The sequence below is a fragment of the Carcharodon carcharias genome, chromosome 1 (genome assembly GCF_017639515.1).
Source record: "Carcharodon carcharias isolate sCarCar2 chromosome 1, sCarCar2.pri, whole genome shotgun sequence".
NCBI lineage: Eukaryota > Metazoa > Chordata > Chondrichthyes > Lamniformes > Lamnidae > Carcharodon > Carcharodon carcharias.
The window spans coordinates 17104508-17130485 of NC_054467.1; the positions used below are offsets into that span (position 1 = coordinate 17104508).

Here is a 25978-nt window from a genome sequence, read left to right on the forward strand (position 1 = left end):
AGGCGAGGAGGGTGGCCGAGCGATCGCAGATAGCGAGGCTGGAATGGCCTGGCGTAAGAGTGAGAATGCATCCAAGCTGGTGCTGGCATCGGGGCACACAGGAGGCACGCGAGGATACGTGAAGCACTCATAGACTCTGCTCTTTAATGTGGTTGTGTTTGCTTTCCACTGCAGGTCGGCACAATCCTGAACACAGGCCAGAGCCGTGGCAGGAGCCTGAAGCCTCCACCACTCGGGACGATGACACCAAATCCTGGAACTCCCTCTCTAACAGCGCTGTGGGTGTACCTACACCACATGGACTGCAGCGGTTCAAGGAGGCAGCTCACCACCACCTTCTCGAGGGAAACTAGAGAGGGACAATAAATGCTGGCTCAGCCAGTGACACCCACATCCCATGAATAAATTTAAAAAAAAACCACTGACTCAGAGGATGCGTCATCATCTTCTACAAACCTCCAACCATGCTGTTACCTCCTACACGCATCACGGAGGATTTGTGTTTAGGATCAGGAGCACAGTCTGGTGAGCGCACACATCCCAGCAGCTGAGGAGACTGTGACAGCCGATTCCCCTCACATTCGAAGGACTGCTGGGGACCAGGCCTCTGCCAAAGTCCCACACTGGGCCACAGCCACCTCTGTGTTTGTGGCTTTCATCATTACAGCTGCTGGGCAATGAGATAATCAAATCCTCCCATAGGGCCACAATCAAAATTCCTCTCACCCTCACAGTGGCCTCCTCCCACCTGGAATCCTGCCCGTTTAGTTGTCACTTGGAGCAGTAGCCAGTGACAGAACAAGAACGTACCTGGAACATGTCACTGTCCACCCTCCCTCTGATATCTTCAAGTTTGAACCCATCATCCTTGACCCTCTGAACGTCGCTCTGTGCTTCCCCAAGTCATAACCAAACCTCCCATCCTCAGCCTTGGTCCTGTGACAGTGATATTGGGACATCCATACCTCCACCTTGAACCTACCTCACTCACACATGGACGATCCTCCTCCAATCCTAGACCCGTGCCCCATCATTCTTGACGCAATGTTACAATTCCCTAACTCACCCTCTGAGGCCTCCCATTGTCCCTATCCCCAACTGGGCCTGCCCTTATACTGCATAGGCCTCCCCCCTGTAACTGTGGGCTTTCCCCTTCAACACCCAGGACCTGGCATTGGACAGCACAGAACCCGCCCCTTAGCCTGTTCAGTTTGCGTTTCCTCCTTGCTCACCCTTCCTGATTACGTCCAAGGCACCAGACCCTTCCCTGTGCGCACTTCCATGCCCCTACCCCAACCAATCCCCTTCCTTGAAAACCTCTGGCCCAACCCCCCCATTCTCCTTTGCCCCTTCTGACCCTCCATCAAAGTTGGCAATCTCCTGCACCCTCTCCTGTGCTACAGATTTGCACAAAAACAACCTGCTCGCCTCAGATCCAAATAAGCAAACTCGGCTGGTGACCGCGAAACAAGAGGCTCAAGTTTCCTGTTAGCCGCTGGCTTCAAACTTTTTCACGTTAAGCCACACCTTCAAGGTTAAGATTATGAGTATTCATGGGATGCAAATATATTGAAAATAGGAATCTGTCACTGGATGGTGTGAGACCTGACCCAACGCTGACTTAGTCTCTACATCTCAACCGGCTAGTGGGAAACTGAGATTTCAGCTCCCACCTAACTTAACCCTCCAACCACCACCCCACCCACCACATTTCCCACTCTTACAGAGTCCATGAAATACAACCCAGTGTTTCCATCAACCTTATTCCATTCTTTCTTAATTTTAGGCACTTTGTTCATATTGCTATGTAATCTACATTGTTCTAATAAATAAACCCCTAAGTTTCAAGTTTTTCTTCATACTATGGATGTCAATGCATAACTGAACTTGGAAGCCTCAAACAATCCCTCCAAAAACGGGGGGTCGATTGATTTATACGCCATGTACAGAGGTGAACCTCCAGTGTGGGTGTGGGTGTTCGGCCATCGAAACGTCATTGGCATCTGATGGACACCTTTGCAATACAGGCCATATCACCTGCTCGATCTCTTGTGCCCCGTTATAAGGTACAATAAGTAGAACATGCATTCATGGGTTATCAACGTGAGTGTAGTATATCGTGACTTATATACTGAGGATATGGAAAAACATGCGGTGGAATTTTACGGCCCCTCCTGTTGGTGGGATCTTTGGGACCTGCCAAAGTCAATGGGCTTTTGAACAGCTCGCTGCGTTTTCTGGCCCCGCCCCTCCCATCATGACAGGGCCCATGATTTTGGACTGGAAAAGTTGAGTCATATTATATATTGGATCGACTTATACGCCGCAAACTGCGGTACCTGTATTTTTACATAGCAGTCAACATTCTAGGGTATGGGCACTGTAATCTCTAAATCCTCCACAGCATGCAGCCCAATATTGTACATAAAACCCTAATCTATTAAAGTTTTATATAGGTTTCATTATTTACCTCTGTGGCTAGGGATATTTTTTTCACTGTCTTATAAACCTGAGGTGTGGCATTTAATGTCCTTTGCACCTGTACCCTCAAATCCCTTTGCTCTTCCACAGCAGAACCTACATCCAAACACAACATCGTTACTGCTGCTGTGTTTTTAATCATTTGTTTTTGAAATCAAGTCGCACTTGCTGACATTAAATTCTGCCCAAGACTTTTTAAGCCCATTCCCCATCTGATAAATATCCCTTCAAAGCTTTCTTTGCTCTTCTGGAAGAATGAGCCAGAGCTTCCCATTTTGGCACCTTGGGCACCTGAACACCACCCCCTGTGGGCCTACGTCTAAACCACAGGCAAACACGATGAACATAAGTGCCCCAAGAACTGGATCCTGTAGGATGATTCCATCCGCTTCCGATTTCTCTGTCAAACTGCGCTTGACCTGAGTTTTGCGCACGTCATGCAGTCAGCAGGTCCGGAAGTGGACGTGTTACCCGCTTCCAGCCACAACTGCATTTGACGTTGCATTTGCCCAGACGTTGGTGCAGGAGCGTGGCAGACACCGGGTCAAATGGTGACCTGGAGCGGGGGCATAGAAAGAGCTCAGGCAGCTCCCTGAAGGCTGCCAGCGTTTGGGGAGGACCCGCAAGGAGCTGTCCACGAGCGACTCAAATATTTGGCAGCCATGATGGCCTCAGCACCCGGTGGGCACGGCAGGTGGGAGGGCGATGCCGATGGGCGCTCTGCCCCACCATTCTCAGACGAGTGCCTGCATGCCCTAGTGGAGGCATGAGTGCCTGGCGTGAAATACTCATGCCGCAGGATGGCAAGAGGAGGCCACCCACTCCAGACAAAGGAGACCTGGGACAGAGCTGGCTACCCAGATGAGCAGGCATGATGCGCCGAACATGGCTCCTGTGCAGGAAACGGTTCAATGATCTTCTGCGCTCCGCAAGGGTGAGTACCAAGTTGGCATGGAAATGAGTACAGATGTCTTGGAGGGTGGTCTTTATTCGTGGTGCTTGGGCTTTTGAGATGCACGGTGCCAAATGGCACATGTCTCTGTGCCTGGCTAGGGTGGGGGATGTGCCCACGTCCCTTGTGTGTAGAAGGGTGAGGAGTTCCAATGTAATGGCCATCTCATGCTGACTCTCCTGGGGGAGTGGGATGTGAGGCTCATAGAATGTGAGTGAGGAGCAAGGTCCACAGGCCTTGGAGAGGCAGGGGTCTTGGAGGACAGTGGGATTCCTGTGGGAAGATGAGAGACTGGGGGAGTGTGCAAGAAAGGTAGGGTTGTGGTAAATGAGAATTTCAAATCCAGCGTACCCATCGCTTGTCCAATCACAGTGCCTCAAAGAGGCAGTTGTCCATTGTGGCAAGCAACCGTCATGCTTGTACAGATACTTTATGATGTTCCAAGCTGACATAATCCGTTCTTCCCTCAGAAGCGCCAACCTCATGATGCACCACTGACCCTGAGGGCCCCCTCCTTGACACCTGAGGAGGTACCGCCTGACCAACCGATGCCCCTGCATCACATCCACTCTCTGCGCCATGCACCAGCGCAGATACTGTGGGAAAAGCGCGTTGGCTCCATCTGGAGTGCACAGTGGTGAGGGCACACTCGCATGAGGACTGGTGCAGGCAGGGTGTGCCCAGGGCACTGGCAGTTGGAGCGCTGTTGGAGACCAGGACTGTGCCGAGTCTGAGGCAGATGTCAAGCTTCTGGAGTCGCCCATTACGCGGCAGGTACTGGTTGTCTAGTGGGATGCGCAGAAAGATTTGGTGGAGATTCCTGGGAGTCCACACGGAACTTGAGCACTGCTTCGACCCGTAGCTCCGAGCGCGCTGCCTCCTCCATTGAGACAGTAGCGACTCTCATGGAGAGGCAGCTCCAAGAACAGAATCAGGGGTTCCTGGGTCTGTGCTTGGACCTGCAGACCCACATACCGGCAACGACCTCAGCAGGTCACTGCCAGTGTGAGAGATGGGTGAGGCGCCCAGTCACTGTGCCAGGTGCCTGTCCATCAATGGTGAGCAGGGAGGTTCAAACCAGCCTCACGCTGGTGGACCACTGCATGTCGCATCTGGGAGCTCCTTTCAGGGTGCTCCAGATGAAGGCAGCAGCTCCTCCACCCCTCTGCCAGTGCCCATGGTGTCTAATAAAGCCACGACGACGGAGGGGTGCCCAGACTTGGCGCTAGACACTCCCTCCCATGAGGGGCCTGCACAGGCTCCACTGGCCAGAGGACGTCCACCAAGGTCATCAGGGTCGACAGGACATCAGGGTCATCAGGCTGCCTCGAATGCTGCTGCCACCAAGGTGGGGAGTGGGGGGATGGGGGGTACCAAGACGCAGCACTCACAAGTGGAAGTTTAAGGCACTATAAACATAAGAGGAGTTGTCACGGGTAGTATAACTTCAGTTGAAATGTGTTCTACGTTCAAACTGTATGAACGTGACCACAATTTAAAGATGCTATGATGTTTCATGGTCTGAATGTGCTTTATATTTCTCACAGGTGCTAGGCATGGGAGTGGCTTGTGACAGACAGGAATGCCTGTAAGCTTTATTTCGGAGGTAGTTTGTTGACATGGGGGTCACAGGATGGCTTCATCAGGAACATTCAGCAAGGAGGCATCACCCTTCGTCCACTTTCATGCCAATCCCAGGGTGCCTGGCTGAATGAACAGAGAATCAAGGCCTCTCTGCCTCCCACAAGGTTCATCAGTTCTGCAGCCACGTCCTCACCCTGGGCCTCCTTCAGCTCCTCATCAGACCCATCAGTTGAGACGTCCTCTTCAGTCTAGGGAGCTGCCTCACTGTCTTCATCCTCAAATAGGTCCCCCCTTGGGATGGCCAGGTTGTGCAGAGCACAGCACAAAACAATAAGCAAGATCCACTCTGGAGGATTCTGCAGTTCCTCCTGACTGGTCCAGGCTGCAGAACCTCATCTTGAGCAAGGCCAATGGTCCTCTCAATTACCGCCCTTGTAGAGGCATGACTTCTATTGTACCTCTCTTCCACCTCTGTCGTTGGGTGTCAGGAGTGGCGTCATGATCCACCTTTTCAGGGGATAGCCTTTGTCATCCAGGAGCCAACCATCCAACCAAGCTGGAGCGACGATGAGCCTTGGCACCTGAGAGTGCCGCAAGATGTATGTACGCATCACAGGAGCTGCCCGGGTACCTGGCACCGACCTGCAAAATCCATGTCTTGTGGTTGCACACAATCTGGACATTGATGGAGGGGAAGCCCTTTCTGTTGATGAAGGCACCCGGCTCACCCACTGCCACCTTTATGGCCACATGAGTGCAACTTACAGCACCTACACGCGGGGGAAGTTAACAATAGCAGCGGAGCCTCTGGCTCGCTCAGCCTGGCAGGCACCATTGGTCCGGAAACGAATGAAATTCATCACCCGTCTGAACAAAGTATCAGTGCCCAGCTTGACACAGCTGTGGACAGCAAATTGGGAGGCACCACATAGATCACCTGCTGACCCTTGGAAAGAACCCGAAATGAAAAAGGTCAGGGCCTCTGGCATTGGGTGGCCACGGATTGAGGTGATCTTGGGCCAATTATATAGCATCTGGAGGTCACAGACTCCCTAGAGAGGCAGCGCCTCCTTCGGCACTGGATCACCGACATGTCCAGGTAGCTGGAGCGCTGCCTGTGGATGCAGCGTAAGAATGTCTTCTCCAGACCCCCTCGCTGGCTCTGCGCCCTATGTGGCTGCGCCTCCCTTTCCACAGGTCACTCTCTGGAACGCTGCCTGCGAACACCAGCCCTCCTCTCCCTTTGACCCTCTCCTCCTCCTCCTCCTCAGAGGTCCCTCAGCTGACTAGACAGTTCTTTTTCCTGGAATACAGACGACACAGGAGAGTGCCCTGAAGGGCGAACTTGGCAGAAAGCCTCTCAGAAAGCTAGTGAGCCAAAGAGTCATCCAGAAAACACAGAAAAGGCAATGAACTGTCCAACAAGCATCTACAACCAACTCTCACCTAAACTCCTACATACGCACAGAGCCACGGCTCTGGTCGCCTTTCATCGCGCCCTGGATTGAGTTTGCATGAAAAATGGGATGGCCGCCTGGCCAGGTAGCCAGTGCGCTGACTGCAAAATTGCACGGGCCACATAAAATTCTAAATAATTGCCTTTTTAATGGCCACTTCCGACTCCCACGTGCACCTGCCGACCATGCTATGGCATGACGGCCACAAAGAATTCGGGATGCGCGGCCGACGTTTGCTCACGTGAGTTCAGGTCGGCTGTGTGTCCGATCGAGCCAGGTAAACTCCTGGTCCTTAACTTCTGTTTACTACATTCTCACCAATCTGGTGTGCTATCCTCCTCCGCACTCCGTACCACTGAGTCTTCTCTAATAATCTCCCATGTGGTATCCTGCCAAAGACTTCACACTAATGACACGAAAACCCGGCACTCTCTGCTGCCTCATGGAAACATAGGAGCTTGAAGCAGCGCTCAAGTTTATTTCCATGCAACTACAGAAACAATAATCTCTTCAATAGGCCTGCATGGCATAAACTGCATGATTACAACTTATTTTTTACAGTGGTATAAGCTCAACGCATAATAAAATAAAACAACTCTATTGTCTTGGATTCATTGCCAATGGTGTATGATCCCAATTCACTTGCACACGCCAAGCTAAATAACATATAAAAACATACACAGACTGCTCTATCCCTCCAGAGAAAATAACTCAAATGCAGAATTTGTTATGTTAATAATTAATATGATTCGAGCAAATCCAGATGTCTTCTGTATTAGAAATATGACATTTTTCCCTTAGTCTAGTTAGTGCAAAACCATCATTTAAGCGCTGTACTATCTATCTTCTATTTGGTGAACAACAGCTTTAATCAACTTTAATGGCCCTGAATGTCAAGAAGATAAACAATTTCTGTCCTGGGACCAGGCAGTGAAATTTTTTAAAACAGCAGATGCTACCAGAATGATCTGCAAATCAATCATATGTCTACAGCCTTGAAGCTTATAAATTACCACTGAAGTACTCCCACATACCCTGTTCAACTTCACTGCCATTCCATCTCTCTGCACCGAGCACCACAAAAAGTTAATGATACCGATTCCCACGCGGCCATTAGAAAAATAAATATGTGAGATTGCCTACAGAATGTTTTTGATAATGCAAATACTTGGACTTTTAAAATACAATTGACAAGGCAAAGTGATTGCTACAGTGAAATGGTGGTAGGAATCTTTCATAATGATCTTGAACGCTGCTGGATACAATATATGCACGTTCAATAGTAAAACACTGGCAAACCCACAATTCTGCCAGGTACTGCCAATACTGCAGTTCACTTCTCTTATTGCACAGGAAGCCTCACTGAGCCTCAATTCATTCCACACCTGATTGTAGGATGTCAACTGAGGCACAATTTTAAAGGGGATGCAGAAACAGAGATCTTGAGGTCGATATACAGAGGAGGCGTGACACATCAATAAGGCAGGTGAGGAAGCAGTTGCAATTCTTGGCTTTATAGAAGCATAGAATAGAAAAGCAAGGACATTATGGTAAACTTTTATCAACTGGTTGGAGCTCAGCTGGAGTATTACACCTAATTCTAGGTACCACACTTCCAGAAGGACATCAGGCCTTGGGGTAGAGATTTACCAGAACGGTAGCAGGAATGAGGGACTTTAGCTATGTGGAGAGACTAAAGAAGCTGAGACTTCTGCTCAGAGAAGGGAAAGGTAAGGGGAGATTTAAAATTATGCAGGGCTTAAATTAGTTGGGGGTAGACTCCAAAAGTTTAGAGTTGGGGGCCCCTATCATTACAAATACTTGCCACACAGAAATTTTTTATAACCAGGCAAATTCGCAGATGATACCAAAGTGAGATGGCCTGTTGTGTATGAGGAGACTTCCTGAAAATTTCAAAATGAACCAACCAAAACGTAAAAATGGGACCGTGGCAGATGAAATTTAGGATGGGCAACGTTAAAGCACTGCAAGATGGAAAGAAAAATGGAAAATGCACATACTCCATGAATAGTGTTGAAATAGCCAAGTTCAAAGAATGCTCTTTAGGTCAGCACTATTAGGTGCTCAACATGTCACTCTGGAGCAGCAATGAACACAATGACTAGAATACTAAACTGTTCAGCCAAACAAGAGGATTCAAGTTTCCTTTTTTTAATATATTCTTTTACAGGATGTGGGCTAAGCCACCATTTATTGCCCACCCCTAATTGCCCTTGAGAAGGTGGTGGTGAGCTGCCTTCTTGAACCGCTGCAGTCCATGTGGTGTAGGTACGCCCACAGTGCTGTTAGGGAGGGAGTTCCAGGTTTTTGGCTCAGCAACAGTGAAGGGACGGCGATATATTTCCAAGTCAGGATGGTGTGTGGCTAAGAGGGGAATTCCCAGGTGGTGAAGTTCCCATGCATCTGGCACCCTTGCCCTTCTAGATGGTCGATGTCATGGGTTTTGAAGATGCTGTCGAAGGAGCCTTGGTGAGTTGTAGGTGGTCATGAATTGATCAAGGTGTTTCAAAGAAAAAGTGGGTTGATGAGGCAAATACAAAGGTACGGGTCAGGATTTTGGTGCCGTGATGGGGTTGCGAAGGGAGGCGGGCAGGTGTGGAATTTCCTGACACCAGCCGGTGTGGTTGTTCCCCATTCTAGCCTCAATCACAGCCATTTTCCGGGAGGTTGGATCAACAAGCAGCAGGCAGCTTGTTAAGTGAGTTAAGAAGCAATTAAGGCTATTAACAAGAGGATAGCTGGAACTTTCCAGTCTATCTGTAGGCCCCCACTACGTTGGGAGCACAGCAGTTGACTGGAGATGGCCTCCCAGAGGCAGACCAGGGGGTTAAGCCAGCACCACTCTGAGATCCCCCCACCATGCCTCCAGCAGTCACCATACCTACCTAGGCATGTCTGCAGGTGCAAGCCACTCTTTGGAGAGGCACCACGGTGAAATGGCAGCTGTGGCCATTTTATTTGGATGGTGAACGCACCTAATCCCAAACAGAAAATCCTCCTCCTTATTTCCTCTGGTGGGGGAATCCAGGAGAGGGCATAATCTTAAAATTAGAGACAGACCAATTAGAAGTGAAATCATGAAGCACTTCTTTTGCAGTAGGTGGTGAAAACTGGAACACATTCCTCCTGCAAGGCTAGACATTCTAGGACAATTTGGAGCCTTCGAGACCAAGATCGACGAACGTTTTGCTAGATAAGGGAAAAGGAGGAATGATGGGTAAATAGAGTTGAGGTGTAGGTCAGCCATGATCTAAATGAACAGCAGAGCAGGCTCAAGGGGCTGAATGGACTATTTCTTTTCCTATGTTCCTGAGCACCAGAATAGGTTGGCAAGCAACCGTGGAAACTCACTGATTTGCATCATCTCCCAGTGGGTTGTTTTGGCTTTCCTCCATATGTTCCCTCCTGAAAACTGAAACTTGCCACAGGTGCCAACGTGCACCTTGCACGCTTGCCCACCAGTCTGCTGCACAGCCTGTCATGCCAGTGCACCATGCTGTACCATTACTATACTGACTAATATTGTACTACATATCCAGCGAAGTCTTGTACAAATTTGATCCGTAAAATGAAGCCGGCATCTACTGTCAGAGTCAGCTGCGCTATTAGAATCTATGCATGACATTGCTTGGTGCGTAATACGAACTATTTATATTGAGTTTAGATATAAATGGGTTTAAAGGGATACAAACACCAGCACTGAACTATTTCAGTGCAGCAACTGAGTAACAGAATTAACAGGATCACACACTTATGTTAGACTCCGTATCTGCAATTGGATTTTTAACACTTAATAGTTTGACACCATTACTTTCACACTGCTAAAAATTAAACAGTTTAGCTTGTGTGTCTTATTGATCCACTCTTACCATTTGAATGATTTGTCACTTTTCAAAGCTTTGCTTCAACTTAAACTTTGATTTTTCATTAGAAGCAATTGCAGGTCTCAATGGAGTTCAGCAGGAAAGTTAGCACTCAGGCTTTCTAAGGAGTCTTGCATGCTGAATTCGTCTGTCGATTAATCTTTGATCAGTGCTGGATTAATAAATGGGATTTAACTCTTGGATTCACCATCTCTGTGCTAATGAAGATGGGGTGTTGGGGCAGGGGTGGGGGGGGGGAGAACAATTAGTCAGTGTTCCCGATCACTACCCTGTTGGAAAGTGCAGTGTGGATGACAGGTGAGGGTAGGATCAGTCTTTGTTGTGATGCCCCACCTGTTAGAATGGCCGGTAGACACACTCCGAACAGGAGGCAAGGTGCACATGAGTAAGTGATTTCCTTTTTTTTGGAAGGGAATTTGAAAGGAACAGAAGTCGTCCATCTAGCTCCATGATTCTATAAACATACTCGAGTTTATTATTTATTGGTCTTAAACGCATTGGCAAGAATTTTTCTGGTTGCGCCCGCGGAAGTTATTGGACCCATGGAAAAGAGAAATCTGCTGCAATTTATTTTTCTTGTTATAAAACAGTTAAGTTTCCCCTTAGTCCACATTTTATCTGCATAAGTGATTCCTTCCCAAATCCGCTTTTTGTTTTCTTCCCAGACCTCAGGGTGGGTTTATCGCCACTCGGCAAAGATTTACGTGAAAACAACTCCTGGGCCTGGATTTTCCGTGCCCGCCGGTGTCTGGAGAGCTCGATGGCGTGAGTGGACAATATGGCGCGAGGCTTTGACTGAGGCCTGCCAATGAGGGGCCGCGTTTCCCACCATCGGACGTCAGGAACCTCATTGTAATACATCAGCATATCATTATTAGGCCAGCCAGTTGGAATCGACCTCCCCCACCCTCCCCCACCCTTGCTGGATCATCTGCCCATGTCAGGGGGAAAACACGCCAACGTGTTTCACAATAGCCATAAGTGATGTGCACCTGGCGAGCTGCCTACCTTGCTTCGGGCAGCACTCGCAGTCATCAGCGCCAGGCTTCGCAGACAGCACCACATCACTTTTAGGAGGGGGGGTGCTCATGGGTAGGTCTCTACCTACCAGACCAGCCATAAGGTGGGGGTGGCTTTTCAATGGCTGCAGGGCTAGAGCTTGCTTGGCGAAGGGAGAGAAGTGGCCTCAGGCAAGGGAAGATGCTGCAGGGCGAGGGCTATAATGGGGAAGGAGGGTATCCCAGGGTGTGTTTGTGGGGGCACATGTTAATCTGTACAAGATGGTGAAGGCTGTGCAGTCAGTCTCTAGAGGAGATGAGGTCAGATGGATATGTGAGGGTGTGTGTGCGAGAATGGGTGGTGATGTCCCTTGAGCTGACAGTGAGTGAGATGCCAGTGAATGTGTGATGGCCTTGTGAGTGTGAGAGTTTAGGGTCATGAGATGGTTGCCTTACCCTGGCAGCACGGATGAGATCATTCATCCTCCATCTGCATTGGATGGCCAACCTCTTCTGTGCAGCATTGGCACTGACCACCACTGCCCCCACCTCCCAAGCCTGGTTGGTCACGCTGCTGCCCATCCTGCGGCTAGGGGCCGGTGGGGGGGTGGGGGGGGGGGGGAGTAGGGGACATTGCTGCGGCTGTCCATGGCATCCAAAAGGTGTTCCAGTGATGTGTCACTAAACCTGGGGGCTGCAGTCTTTTTGCCTTTCATGGACAACCACCCTGCAGTGATCGTGGGCTGGAAGCACTGAGATGTGTACCCGCGCCGGGACCTTAATAATGGCCCCTGGCTTGATGGAGCGGCGGGGTGATGGCATGGCGGGCAAAGGAGAGCCCACCCGCCATCTCCCGTCATCTGCATGGTATGTCTTCCGGGAATTCGCAACAAATGCAGCGGGTTTGGGAACGATACGACGTGAAAACCTGCCATCGCAAGCGGTGGGTAAAATGCTACCGCACTCAGTGCAAATCTGGGACAATTCCGCCCATGATTGCTTTATTAAAAATACAAATATGGGCGAGAGGAAAAAAATAATGGGCAGATTCTTCTGATCCCACCAGCAGCAGCAAGCTTGGTGGGCGGGGAACTTTAAATTGGTGTAGAAGCCAAAAATCTGTATCCTGAGGCGGGGTGAGCTTTAGCAATTATTCTTTTGGGAATTTGAAGGCAGGTTAGGGTCGAGCTTCCTGATGACCTAGGTTGGGAAGCTCTTTTGAATGCATTAGCATGCTCATTAAAAGGCCAGCTCGCCAGAAATAAGATCCCCCTCCAATTTAAGTTCCCCGCCAGTGAGAAATTAGGACGTTCACTTTTACGACTGGCACGTAAGTGGAGTGCACCTGACAAGACGGACTTCTTCCATGGTTAACAGTGAGTTGCCACTGCATGGTCCTCTTAGGAGGGGTGGGGGTTGGGGGGGGGGGTCTGTAAATGCCAGCCTATGCTAGCATGGGAAGGGCAGAGCAGTGGCTGGGCAAAGGAGGAAGTGATGGTGCGGGCTGTCTGGGTGCCCTTCAAATATGGTGCCCCGGTCTTCCATCTCATAAGGTAACGCCAACTTCCAGCCTGCCTCCACCACAAGAATTTGGTGTGCTCCACACCGGTGCATAGGAAATGAGCAAGCCAGCCCAAGATTGTACATGGTCAGCCAACCTGCACACATCCCACCCAACCACCCCACCACACCCCCAGCCCCCCACTCCGCCAGCGGAAATCACTCCTATTCTGCTCCCGCTACAGAACTTCGACTCCAGAATGGAAGATTCCAGCCAATGCAGGGCACTTAAATGTCCAGGCTGTTGTTTCGCATGCAAGTCGTACCCTTTGCTCATGAATACCATTCCACTCAGCAGACACTTTGCTTCATCAGTGGATTTCACGAAGTTAGGAAAAGGACTAGGCCATTCAGCCCCTCAAGCCTGCTCCGCCATTTAATTAGATCATGACCGCAATTCCATATCCATATTTTTCCCCCACTAAAATCTATCGATCTCAGTCTGAAACCTCCAACTGTGTCAGCACCTACAACCTTTTGGTGAGTGTTCCTGATTCTCAATGTGAAAACAAGTGTCCCTGATTCCACTCTTAAATGGCCTCGCTCCAATTTTAAGATTGCGTCCCCTTGTTCTGGAAACTCCACCAAGGGAAATAATTTATCTGTAGCTAGCCTACCAGATAGACCACCACATGGCCTTAGTGCCTTAAGGGAAAACAAGCTAAGTTAATGAAGCTCTTATGAAATTCTTCATTTTAAACTCAACAATGACCTATAAGGATGGATGCTGTCTTAGCATCATTATTAAAACAGTTCTATGACGTTCATGGTAAATCAGAAGTCGTGCTCGTTTGCAATGATAGGAACATCATGTAAAACACCATGTGCCATTTGGCTACTGAAATGTGGCTGAGCAACTGGCTCCCCATTAAGGCAAGTTAAAATTCAAAAATGTATCATTTTGGTTGTGGCTTCAAAGGGCACTTGCTGTTTCACATGCAAGCCATATCCTTTACTCATAACTATCATTCTAGTCAGCAAATACACACTTCACAGTAGGTTTCACCAAATTAGGAACAGGACTAGACCACGCAGCCTTTCGAGCCTACTTCATTCAATTACATTATGACCTCCTGATTGGACAGCGGAAGAACATAAGAGACAGAGAACAGTGTGCTCGGCGCATCCTTCACTGAGTTCTGCCGAATTTCGGATCTAGGTAATGAACTGGTATTAGGCCCCTTATTAACATATGCAAAGGGCTCCCAACATCTGTTTAGGCTGGCCACCATGGGATGCCCATATATCATCTGAGCCAATATGGTGCTAGATGTTTATGAGCTGCCATTTGGGAATGGGATATAACTCCTCAAAATTGGACCTTTTTGCCTCTGTACTAGGTCCAAAGATTGGACACAACACGGTCCAATGTCATGAAAGCAAAATACTGCAGATGCTGAAATTCTGAAATCTTAATCAGAGCTTTAGCTCTGAAGAAGAGTCATACGGCTTCGAAATGTTAACTCTGTTTCTCTCTCCATAGGTGCCGCTAGATCTGCTGAGTTTTTCCAGCATTTATTGTTTTTTATATTATATATGGTGTAAATTCACCTCTTAAGAATTGCAGTTTATAATCTAGAATGTATTTTTTGGCTAGTATGCTTTCATTACTTTTGGAAATACATTAGGCAGTGGTTATGAGATTTAGTGTTCTCTGGGGAGGGGGCAACATGCATGTCTTGTGTGAGGGGTCTTACAAAGTCAAGAAAGGATGGGGAGGGGAAATCAAAATGGGAAAGATCGTCCTCTCAATTATCCAAACCAAAATGGACAAGATCTCCCCCAACAGAGAATATTCTGAAACCGGTGCTCTAATGCCATTTAGAAGCTCGAGTTGACATAACTTAGCTTGACCGAGAATAGCCACAGTCCAGATAATGAACAAGATTTAAATTGAAAACATTTCCAAGATAAAGGAGATAATGTCAATGCATCGGATACAGGCTTCCCCTTTCTCAGCTAATCCCATTTAAATTGGCTGGCTCCTCAAAGTAATCAACTGATGCACTGCCCGCGGCAATGATTATTCTTTGTCAACGGACCATTACTTTCCAGTTGAGAAGTGCCATTGTCAAGTGCTTCTTTCATTTCCAGAAGAATTTGTTCAGTCTATTATTGATTTATGATGACATTAACCTCTTTATAAAATTAGTATGAAGCATATGTTGAAGACTGTGCCAGCCATCAGAGATGAGAGATGAATTCACTCCTGGTCATTCTCTTTCCTTTAAAAAAGAAAGTTAAGCACCTTACAGAGTTAAAAACTCAAGCAGGCCAACAGTATGAAGTAATGGAAGCATCCGCATTCTCTTTATAACCACGAAATGCATAATGTTACGGATTAGAGAGATAGCTCAGCACCATTACAAATTGGTTAATTGCACAAGGGAGGGAAATCAGATATTGTAAAGGTCACAAAGGGGGTGATGGAGCAGTGAATAATGGCCATTTAAGTCCAAAGGTCAGATTGAATTAGCTCTGTTAATCTGTTATTTGAACACACCATAAAATTGGGATGGGGCAGTTCTTTTTGACTTTTGTTGCTTTTCTGATCTGCCACCAGCAGTATCAAGACAGACACCATGAACCAGGATATCCCTTGCAGTTGCTTCATTACCTTGTTAATCATTGACGATGAAGTCACTTCACGTTTACAGAGTACCATTCTGCAATTGAATTTCAGGTAACGATGTCACTATAGGACTGAAAGAAAGTGCATAGCTGACTATTTGAATTACCTTCTGCAAATAAAGGATCATGCCTTTCAGCACAGCATAAAATGTCTTCCAGCCCCTTTTGCCTCTGGGAGCTGCAACGAGAGAAATTAAACAGGTGTAAGAACCAGACAGAGGAGGGTGTACCACAATCAATACAGATTACATTGCTTTAGCTTTGCCAGCATAACCAGGATGTGCTCAAGTAGGTGACAGTCCTTTGCAGAGAAACTGCCGCAGAGAAAGCAGAGTATGGAAATGCATGATTTGAGAATGACTTAAACAAGTATTCTAGGAAAAGGTGCCCACATTGTGAAAATGTGCATTCATGACTGCACTTCTGACAAATAGCTAATAAAGCGTGCAACTGCAAAAACAACTTCACCAACGAGGTGAATGAAGCAGCGTATGTGGTCGGCATTTGGTTGTAATTATTGAGTTGACTTCCAAATGCCACGCATACGTGCACAGTTGGACCCACTCTTAAAATCCTTAACCGAGGGATTATAAATGTAATTCTCTAAATTAATCCCACTCATTCATTTTGTAAAGTTGGCCTTTAATTTTTTTGTGTACTAGGTTTTTATATGACCATTGCCAATTCAATGACAATTGGCAAAGCAAAGTTGATTGCATAGATTAAGGGCCATTTATAAACAAGAACAGATCTTTGATATTCAATGCAAACAAAATTACCTGCTATTAATTTTCATACTCAGGGATAATAGTACATGGATATTATTTTAGAAAATAGGGGTGGGTAGGCTAGATGACAGGATGAGTCTGGCCTCCAAATGTCTCAAAGCACTTTACAACCAATTAAGAATTTTGAAGTGGAGTCAATATATGCAAAACAAGGGCTTTCTGCAAAAGCCCCTCCACAACAACCCGTGAACTCATGCTTTTCTGCATCTGTAGATCGCTACTGCCATATTTTAAAAATTCATGGACAGCTTCCCTTTAAAGGCAATTAGCAGCGCTTCAAGGAGTTCTTTGAACAACAGGATCTGCCACCTCAAGACACTCAGAATGTCATTCATTAAGCATTCAGCTGGCCAAAAGTTGCATTCAGTGAGATTACCTCATATCTGTAAGGCTGTGTGTGTGTGTGTGTGTGTGTGTGTGTGTGTGTGTGTGTGTGTGTGTGTGTGTGTGTGTGTGTGTGTGTGTGTGTGTGTGTGTGTGTGTGTGTGTGTAGTTTTTGGGATTTGATCTGATAACAATAATACAAAAAAAAATTGATTTCCCATCAACCATGTGTTGTTAAAAAGCACGGAATGGGTTAACAGCTAACCAAACTTAACTGACACAGTCGCCAATCACCTCCTCAAGACACTGGCTGTGAGGAGGACTGTCCAATCTGTGGGTCAGTGCTGAGCATTGTACGATTAATCAGTGGCTTGTTATACCTGGGAAAGGTGGTGCTGAAATTTATGAAACCAGTTTAAATTTTGTGGTAGCAGCTTTACTTCTCAATTCAACGCTCAGAAGATAAAATGGCTGTTTCTTAATCAGACCTGAACAATTCTGTTGCTGCCCAAAGCAGAGAGTCAGGGGTGGAAGTGGAAGTGGAGTGCAGATGGAAGTGAGCAAGGAGTGGGAATGGTGCTGGGGTAGGAGAAGGAAAGACCAATGGGGATTGTCCTTTGGCTGTTTGGAAATCCATTCTCTTCAATCACGGGCCAAGCGACTTTCCCGGGTTTCTTTGCTTGTGTGTTCATTCGAAATTGAGATAAACCAACTGCAGAAACAAATGAGTTTCCCTTTTCAAGAGCAGTGAAATGTGTTTCCCAGAGCAGAGGTTTGTTTTTTAACATATGTGGGCATCGCTGGCAAGGCCAGCGTTTGTTGCCCATCCCTAATGCCCTTGAACTGAGTGGTTTGCTCAGCCACTTCAGGGCGCAGTTAAGTGTCAACCACATTGCTGTGGATCTGGAGTGGCCCTAAAGGACATTAGGGAGCCAGATGAGATTTTACAATAATCAGCGATAGTTTAATGGTCACCACGGCTGACACTAGCTTTATATTCCTGATTTATTAATTGAATTTAAATTCCACAGTTGCCATGGTAGGATGTGAATCCATGTCACCAGAGAATTAACCTGGGCCTCTGGATTACTAGTCCAGTGACATTACCACTATGCTACCATCTCCCCCGTTACAGCATTATGTAGGTTACAGTGGTTCTATACAGAAGAGCTATTCCTCTCTGATAAATCCACATTAATATTCCCACACCTCAATTGTATAGTCACATGTATTGTACCAATTTTCCAAACAAAGAGGGGCGTCAATATGTGACAGGCACATTACAGTGGAATTATTGCTGGATGTGATTTCATTTCATGAAGTATGATTAAGGTCCTTGTACAACAGAATGTCAACTTTGTTTCTTGTGGACATATTATTACTGGGGACACATCCTTCAAAATCAAATCCCTGTTGTTAATTCCACTTCCTCAGCCAAAAATAATGTGTGCTAGAGAACATCAGAAAGGCAATTTGGGGTTCAACAAGGAACTTTCTGGAACTGTTACCTTCCTGGAAATTGTGCCTCATCCTCACAATAACACTGTCTCCATTTTCAGGTTATATCTCAAAAGATAACAATGACCATGGACAATCTTTTAATTGAAGCCAAAACAGTCTACTAAAGGTTTCTGCTTTAACAGACAGGTTTAAGGCAATTTCTAAATGGTAATGTTATAGCAAATAGTGGGAGAAATTAGTCATTCATGAAATTTGAAGCAATTTATTTCTTGTAGATAACAAAGACTTATTTTAACATATCCTAAGCCTACATTTTCTATGGGGAAAGCATTAAACTGCTATTCAATGGCACAAGCTCAAAGCCTCAAATCTTATTCAAATGTAACTTTGCTTTTTTGGTCGGAATGCCAAACTGGGCTAGGGCTGGTTCATGATCACAACAGCCTGTTTCCTTCTGCAACCTATGAAAAGGGGATAAAACTAGGAGGGCTGGTAACCCAAAGAAACAGATCTACAAGGGGAGATGAAGAAAAATTGTTTCACACATGTGAATTATGACAATTTTGAATGCACTGCTTTAAAGGGGTGGTGGAAGCAAATTCGATAGGAGCTTGCAAAAAGGAATTCGTTAAATACTTGAAGTGGAAAATTTTCAAGACTATGGTGATACAGCAGAGGAGTTGGGATTAATTGGATAGTTTTTTCAAAGAGCTGGCACGGACAGGATGGGCTGAATGGCCTTCTTCCATGTTGCACAGCTCTATGATTCTAACTAGTGTCACCTTGCAGAAATGACCACCTTCTACGGCAACCATGAATCAGCCCTGCAAGGGGTTTGAAATCCACAGGCTAAGGAACTTTGACCCTGTTCCCTCACAATTTTTACCAGTAACAAGCAATCCCAATTTAGTTGTTTGGTAGTGCAGAATGTGAGTGTTGCTGAAAAAGAGACATGTCTAAGCTTTTCAGCTGGAACTCATCAGGGCACTTGCAAGAAAACCAATATAAGGGGGGAAAACAACAATTTATCCTGCATGTGAAGACAGTGCTGATTGGTTGTCAAGTTGCATTGCCATGGAGAATGCACCACTGATGGTGACTGACAGTTAACTGCCAAGCACTGTTTGAAATTTAAACCAGGCAGCTTGACCCTGATTGGTTAAGGCATTGCCCTGAGGAATAAGTCAGGAAATGGCTGTCACTTATTTTGTTTAGCTGAAACAGGCACAATGTGTGTACATGTTCTTTCAGTCCGCAAAGAACAGGGCCCTGTGTAGTAATATATGTAGCTTCCAGTACACGCAAAGGCACCACATTGCAAGCTCGGCTGACAATCTTACATTGGTCAATCTTAATGCCAATTTAAAGAGAGAGGAGGATGAGAAAGAGGGAAGTGTCCACTGGTCAAGACTCACTTTTCTTTCCATCCATATCTGCATGAATTTTCCGTGAGAGGAAGCCAGTTTTGTACGTTTTAGCATTGGGATCCTGTGGAATGTCGAGAAATGGATTACTACTAGATCCAATACGATTGTTGGCCTTGGATCCAGCATTATCTGTCTTGTCATTAGCAAGCTCGGAGAGGGATTTTCTCAACTCTTCTTCATTTCTGGAAGAAAAGGGGAGGGGAAACAAAAATCACATGATGGGAATTATAACATTGGTTCCTCACATGGTCTGAATCACATTACAACAACCTGCTGATAGGGAAATCATAGTGGACCGAGACACTCAAATGTCGATGCCCTTGGGCTTGGTGGGGTGGGGGGGGGCATCTTCCTTCTTCAATGAAAGCAGCAATGCTGCGATGTGTGTAGACTCTTATCAAATGGGTCACAAAGCTCTTCACAGGTCTTAACTTTGTCATTGGCGGACAGCAGTTTTATCAGCAAAGGATCATGGATATGGCATATCTAAAAGTTATTATCCACTGATTGCAAGTGAAGCCAAACTTTTGTCAAATATGATAGCCTACCGTATCCGGGTGCCCACGTTCCAATTAGCTATTTTAAGGGAAGGAGTTAGGCCATTTAAACCATCAATACAAAACAAGTAATAGCAGGTGCTGTATCAATGCTCTGCTATCACCAGTCACCACATATTTATAAAGTGCTTTAAGATATTTCCCAAGCAGCTAGAAGATCAGCAGGTTCACATTATTAATGTATGCACCCTCAGGGCTACTTTGCCCCTTTGATTCCAATGTTAGACTTTTGGGTAGAACAGACTGAACAGATTTCAATGTTCCAACTTTCAGATACAGCCAACATGCCCAGCTTAACTGGAAATGAAGAATTATATGGAGCTGTGACTGTTAAACTACATTCAAGCGATCTTTCCTTTGATTAAAATAAATGTTCTAATTAAAAAGCTGGCTCACTTGGCTAGCATTTGGCTTCCGTATATTTGTCTGCACATTAGCCAATGATCAATGGCATTGCACATGAGGAGTGCAGGCCAGGTGAAACATGGAGGCTAGAGGAGCGGAGAATAATTTGACAGAGGTATACAAACAAAATTGAATTGCCATTTTCAAGTTGCACATTTTGAATATATATTTTTATATTTCTCATATAAAGCCCTGTGCCCGTATTTATAATGGCAGCTTCCAACGAAATCCTGTCAACACTGGATATCTGAGGTCGTGAAACCGGCCATATAAATGCAAGTTGGTTTCCTTTCTTTCGAATTGTCTCTACTAAGCTGCCTGTACCACTGCAGGGGGAGGCCACGCTGTGAGAGTGTGACAAGTTTAAACTATGTGGATATCATAAACTTACACTAGAAAAAGTCATCAGGAAGTACAGAAGATACATTTATTTGGATTGACAATGTTTACTGATTAGCACAGCACATTGTGACATGGTAGACTGGATAATGCTCCAGGGCTAAACAGGACTGGGTCCTGCTGCTGCCTGTACCACATTTCATATTGCCAGAAGGATTATGAAGCACATTTCGGTAATATCTTGAAATTTAAAAGGCAGTTTATGATTTGATAAAAAGACTATAGAAAAACGTGCAGCTTTTAATGTTATTTTTCTTGTTTTCATATTAATGAGCCTCTGGGTATTGCGAAAACAGTTTTTCATCTCATTGAAGAATCCAGGAGCCAACAAGCTTTTTAGCTGAGTAATCATTGAATGCACTCTCATTATCGTCAATGGCAGAATGCCACAAACACATTATATAACACAAGTTGACATCATCCCAGGTCCAGTGACTGTGTTAGGAAGGAAGGCAATTGGTGTCTTTGCTATTTAATTCGTGCAAATAACATTATTCATCATAAAAATTAAATGTACATCAAATTAAACAATTTAAAAAGGAACAGCACCTCATCTTCCGACTAGGCGCTTTACAGCCTTCTGGACTGAATATTGAGTTCAACAACTTTAGATCATGAGCCCCCTCCTCCATCCCCACCCCCTTTCCGATCCCCCTTTTTTCCAATAACTTATATAGATTTTTCTTTTCCCACCTATTTCCATTATTTTTAAATGTATTTCCATCCATTGTTTTATCTCTACCTTTTAGCCTATTTCGATCCCTTCCCCCCATACCACCCCCACTAGGGCTATCTGTACTTTGATCGTCCTGCTTTCTACCCTTAATGTCACCTATTAGCACATTTCTTAGCTAATATCACCACTTTCAACACCTCTTTGTCCTTTTGTCTATCTCCACCTATCACTGGCCCTCTATCTAGCTCTACTTCTCCCACCCCCTTAAACCAGCTTATATTTTACCTCTCTTCTATTTTTCCTTAGTTCTGTTGAAGAGTCAGACGGACTCGAAAAGTTAACTGTATTCCTCTCCGCAGATGCTGTCAGACCTGCTGAGTTTTTCCAGGTATTTTTATTTTTGTTTTGGATTTTCAGCATCCGCAGTATTTTGCTTTTATTTCAATTTAAATAGGAAATAGTTGCTTCCTTACATGACAAAAGGAACCTAAGATGGGATATAGGATGGAATTCCAAGACAGTAAGTACGAAGTGATACATTTTGGTTTAAAAAAAACCCACAGTAAATATTCCCTGAATGGAAGCAGGCTCATTGCAAGCAAGTGTGGAGGGCTTTTGTGGGTGTGAAGCAAGCAGCACATTAAAGGCAGCATGTTAGTGTTCACTCTTAGGATACGGGTGTTGCTGGCAAGACTGGCAATTTAATGCCAACCTCTAGTTGCCCTGTTTGATAGAACTCAGCAGTTTGCTGGGTGACTTTGGAGGGCAGTTAAGAGTCAGCAGGCAGGTGAAGGACTGGAGTCAAGCATGGCGCAGACCAAGAAAGAAGAGCAGGTTCCTTCCCTGACGCACATCAAGTGAACCAATGGACAACCCGACATCTTCACAGCCACTTTTACTGATGCAAGCTTTTTATTTCCAGACTTTTAAAACTGCAAATCCTCTCGGATTCGAAGCTTAATAAGGCAGTAAAAAAAAATTGAATTCTACGTTTTATTAATGAAAGCATAGAAAAAAAACAAGTAGTAATGAGAAGCCTATATAAAACCATAATATGAGCTCAGAGTGCAGTGCAGGCTGTGTGCAATATTGGACTCCACATTATGGAAAATGTATTGAGGTTTTAAAGAAGGTACAGCACAGATTCACTAGAATGCAGCCTAGCATGAGAAATTACAAATGGTCTTATCCCAGGAACCTTTGGTAGGGTCAATGACAGTATCTCCTGACAAACATCAGTTAAGCCACTGAAGATCCTGCAGTAGATATAAAAAGTCCGGGCGTTACGTTTGAAAATTTCCCAATGTTTTCTGTCAAAAGCTTTATTAAGAAGTGTGACAAAGGAATAGCTTTGATGTTTTTCTCTAGTTCATCTCAACACAGCTGCATTGAAAGAATTTTTTATATAAGTCCTGGGTTTTAACAGATGCAAATAGATAAATCTCTGAAACAGGCTCCATAGGGAGCAGAGGAAGCCATAAGTATTGATTCAATCAAATGCAAATTACACAGATTTACATCCGAAAATAATATTTTGGGATTCAGAATATGAGTAATTTGAGAAATGATGCGTAGTAAGTATAGCGTGCTTGGGAGGGACAGGTGCCTTTGGCCCTATAGTTTCCCAAAGCTCTTCACCTTTTCCTCATCTTATGTCTGGGTCTGTTGTATGATTAGTCAACAACTCAATTTTTGTGCATCATGTGACTGCCAGGACAGTACAGGCTGAGCTAGACAGACCTTGGTCTTTTCTCATTCACCAAAGCCCTCCACACTTCCAATTCTATTCAAAATGAACCGTTATAAAATACTGGTTTGGCCTCCACTGGAATGTTGTGTCCAATTCTGGGCACCACACTTTAGGAAAAATCTGAAGGCTTTAGACAGGGTGTACACACATGTGGATGTGCACATTTTTGTGTGTACAAGTGTGTGAGATTGTGCAAGTGCATTTGCGTGTGCCAGTGTGCAATGAGAGTATTTGTGGGCATTGTTATGCGTGTTCACGATACTATTAATACATATAGCTCACATTATAGTTCCCAGTTCTAGAAAGACAGGGTGGTGTACTCACTGCAGCTGGACAGAGTGGGTTTGAAAGCTCCAGCATCTGATTTCAATGGAATGCTGAATAATTGGGTTCGCTCCATCACATTACCACCCGGATCCTGGATGAAAGGCCAGTGTGTCAACCCACCACACCATCAGGCCCTGAGGTGAAAGGTCAATCTGTTAACCCACTACACCACCAGGCCCTGGGGCAATAGGTAAATGGGCACAATTGTCCCAGGCTTGCACTGAGGGCAGTAGAGAGCGGGTAAAATGACGATTTACCCGCCAGTTGCAACGGCAGCTTTTCACACCATATCGTCCCAAACCCGCTGCATTAATTACGCATTGCCAGGAAACACGCCGTTTCCATGGTCTCGCCACTTAAGCATGCTGGGCGCCATGTTTAAAGTCCAGCCTCATGCACACCTCTCAGTGCTTGCAGCCCATGAAGCTGTGGAGGCTAGCCATGATGTCCTCTATCCCTGCTCTGGCCACGATGTCCTCTATCCGTGCTCTGGCCACCATGTCCTCTATCTCCGCTCTGGCCACCATGTCCTCTATCCCCGCTCTGGCCACAATGTCCTCTATCCCCGCTCTGGCCACAATGTCCTCTATCCCCGCTCTGGCCACAATGTCCACTATCCCCGCTCTGGCCACAATGTCCACTATCCCCACTCTGGCCACAATGTCCACTATCCCCGCTCTGGCCACGATGTCCACTATCCCTGCTCTGACCACGATGTCCTCTATCCCCGCTCTGGCCACGATGTCCTCTATCCCCGCTCTGGCCACGATGACCTCTATCCCCGCTCTAGCCGCAGGATGTGCAGCAACCTCACTAATCCAGCATGGGAGGCGGTGGCAGTGGCGGTCAGTGCCAATGCCCCGCAAAAGAGGACAGGTACCCAATGCCACAACAGAATGAATGTTTCATTCGTCCTGCCAAGGTAACTCACTCTTCTCATCACTCTCAACTCACACACTCACAAACCCATCACATATCCACAGGGATCTCACACCTCAAGGGACATCATCACTAACACTCACACACACCCTCACATCTTCATCAGGCTCATATCCTCTTGAGCTCGTGTCTTCATCCTGTCTATGGATCCGCTCACCACACAAACATTCCACTCAGTGCCATGTATCCTGCTCACTCTCTCTCCATCTGTTTTCATGCAGGAGAAGTCTGCTCACAAGAGCAGAAAGAGGTCCCGAGATGGAGTGGTCCACATTAGGCCCCTCACTCACTTTGAGGAGCGTGCCATCGTGCTGACTGCTGACGGTGTGAATGGTGCCTGCGGTGACAGTGAGGTCAGCGGTGAACACCCTCGTAGGGATCCTGCACCACATCATCTCCCTCTCAACACACAGATGAGTGCTGTCTCTCCTGTTTTTGACTCTGCTGCCATGCACTAATTATCTATACTTTGGTTCACAGGGAGCTCTGCCAAGGGACCAACACCCTCAGCCAGCCAGACCCTCAGCTCCATCCACGTCCTCACCTCCAGCCAAGAGGACACCTCCTCAATTGAAGAGCTGGAAATAAGCAGCCTGGAAGACCCGTCACAGCGCTTACCCACACCCTGCACCAGCACAGAGACACACACCTCGGCTAAACCTAGATCTAGGGCAGGCTCAGGTTCACAATCTGGTGGTGACCACACGGACAGATGTCCACAGCAGCAGGAGGCAGGTTCGTGCAAGCTCCCTGGCACTTGGAGAACTACTGGGGATCAGGCATCTGTGAGTTCTGAGTCAGATGACGTGCCTCTAGATTTGGCCTTCCAACTCAATCCTGGAGAGTCAGCAGAAGGTGTAGGAACATCACGCAGAGCTGTTGGAAGCTCTCAACAGAGTGGTACGCGAGTCAGAGGAGTGCGTCCGTCTGCTCTCTGATGAGGTGGTGCCCACATGTGCACGTATGGAGGTCTCCATGGGGAGGATGGCAGTCGCCATGGAGACCCTGGTCTAGCAGAACACGGAGATGTGTGCAGACCTGCTCTCCAACGCGGGAGCCATCGGAGAGTTCCTGCAATGGCAACACGAGGGGGAAACGGGGCACCTCAACGTCCCTCCAGGTGCTCCTTCCCCTCAAGGAATCAGGCCGGGACCCGCCCAGCACCCAAAGGGAGAAGAAGCGGCAACTGGACACCCCTGGGTCATCCACTCAGGAATCTCAAAGGCTACTTGCCACTCCCTCCAAGTCCCCTATGTCTGTGAGTCCCTCAACCTCGTCCTGTCACTGCAGAGGGAGCAGCTGACCAATGTGTGATTCTGGAGGGAGACATGAGTGTGGCAGGGCCTTTCGGAGCCTC

The 25978-nt window shown here is 46.5% G+C and overlaps 1 protein-coding gene across 7 annotated transcripts in view; it reads right to left on the bottom strand.

Moving 5' to 3' along the window:
• The window catches only part of psd3l (pleckstrin and Sec7 domain containing 3, like), a 300860-nt gene that overhangs the window by 24803 nt on the left and 250079 nt on the right, over positions 1-25978 (bottom strand). For all 7 annotated transcript variants that reach the window (XM_041200467.1, XM_041200457.1, XM_041200476.1 and 4 more), the window contains 2 exons: positions 19557-19750; positions 15676-15746 (listed from right to left, as the gene is read on the bottom strand). In XM_041200467.1, coding sequence (XP_041056401.1) covers positions 15676-15746; positions 19557-19750 — 265 coding nt within the window. The remainder of the gene's footprint in view (positions 1-15675; positions 15747-19556; positions 19751-25978) is intronic.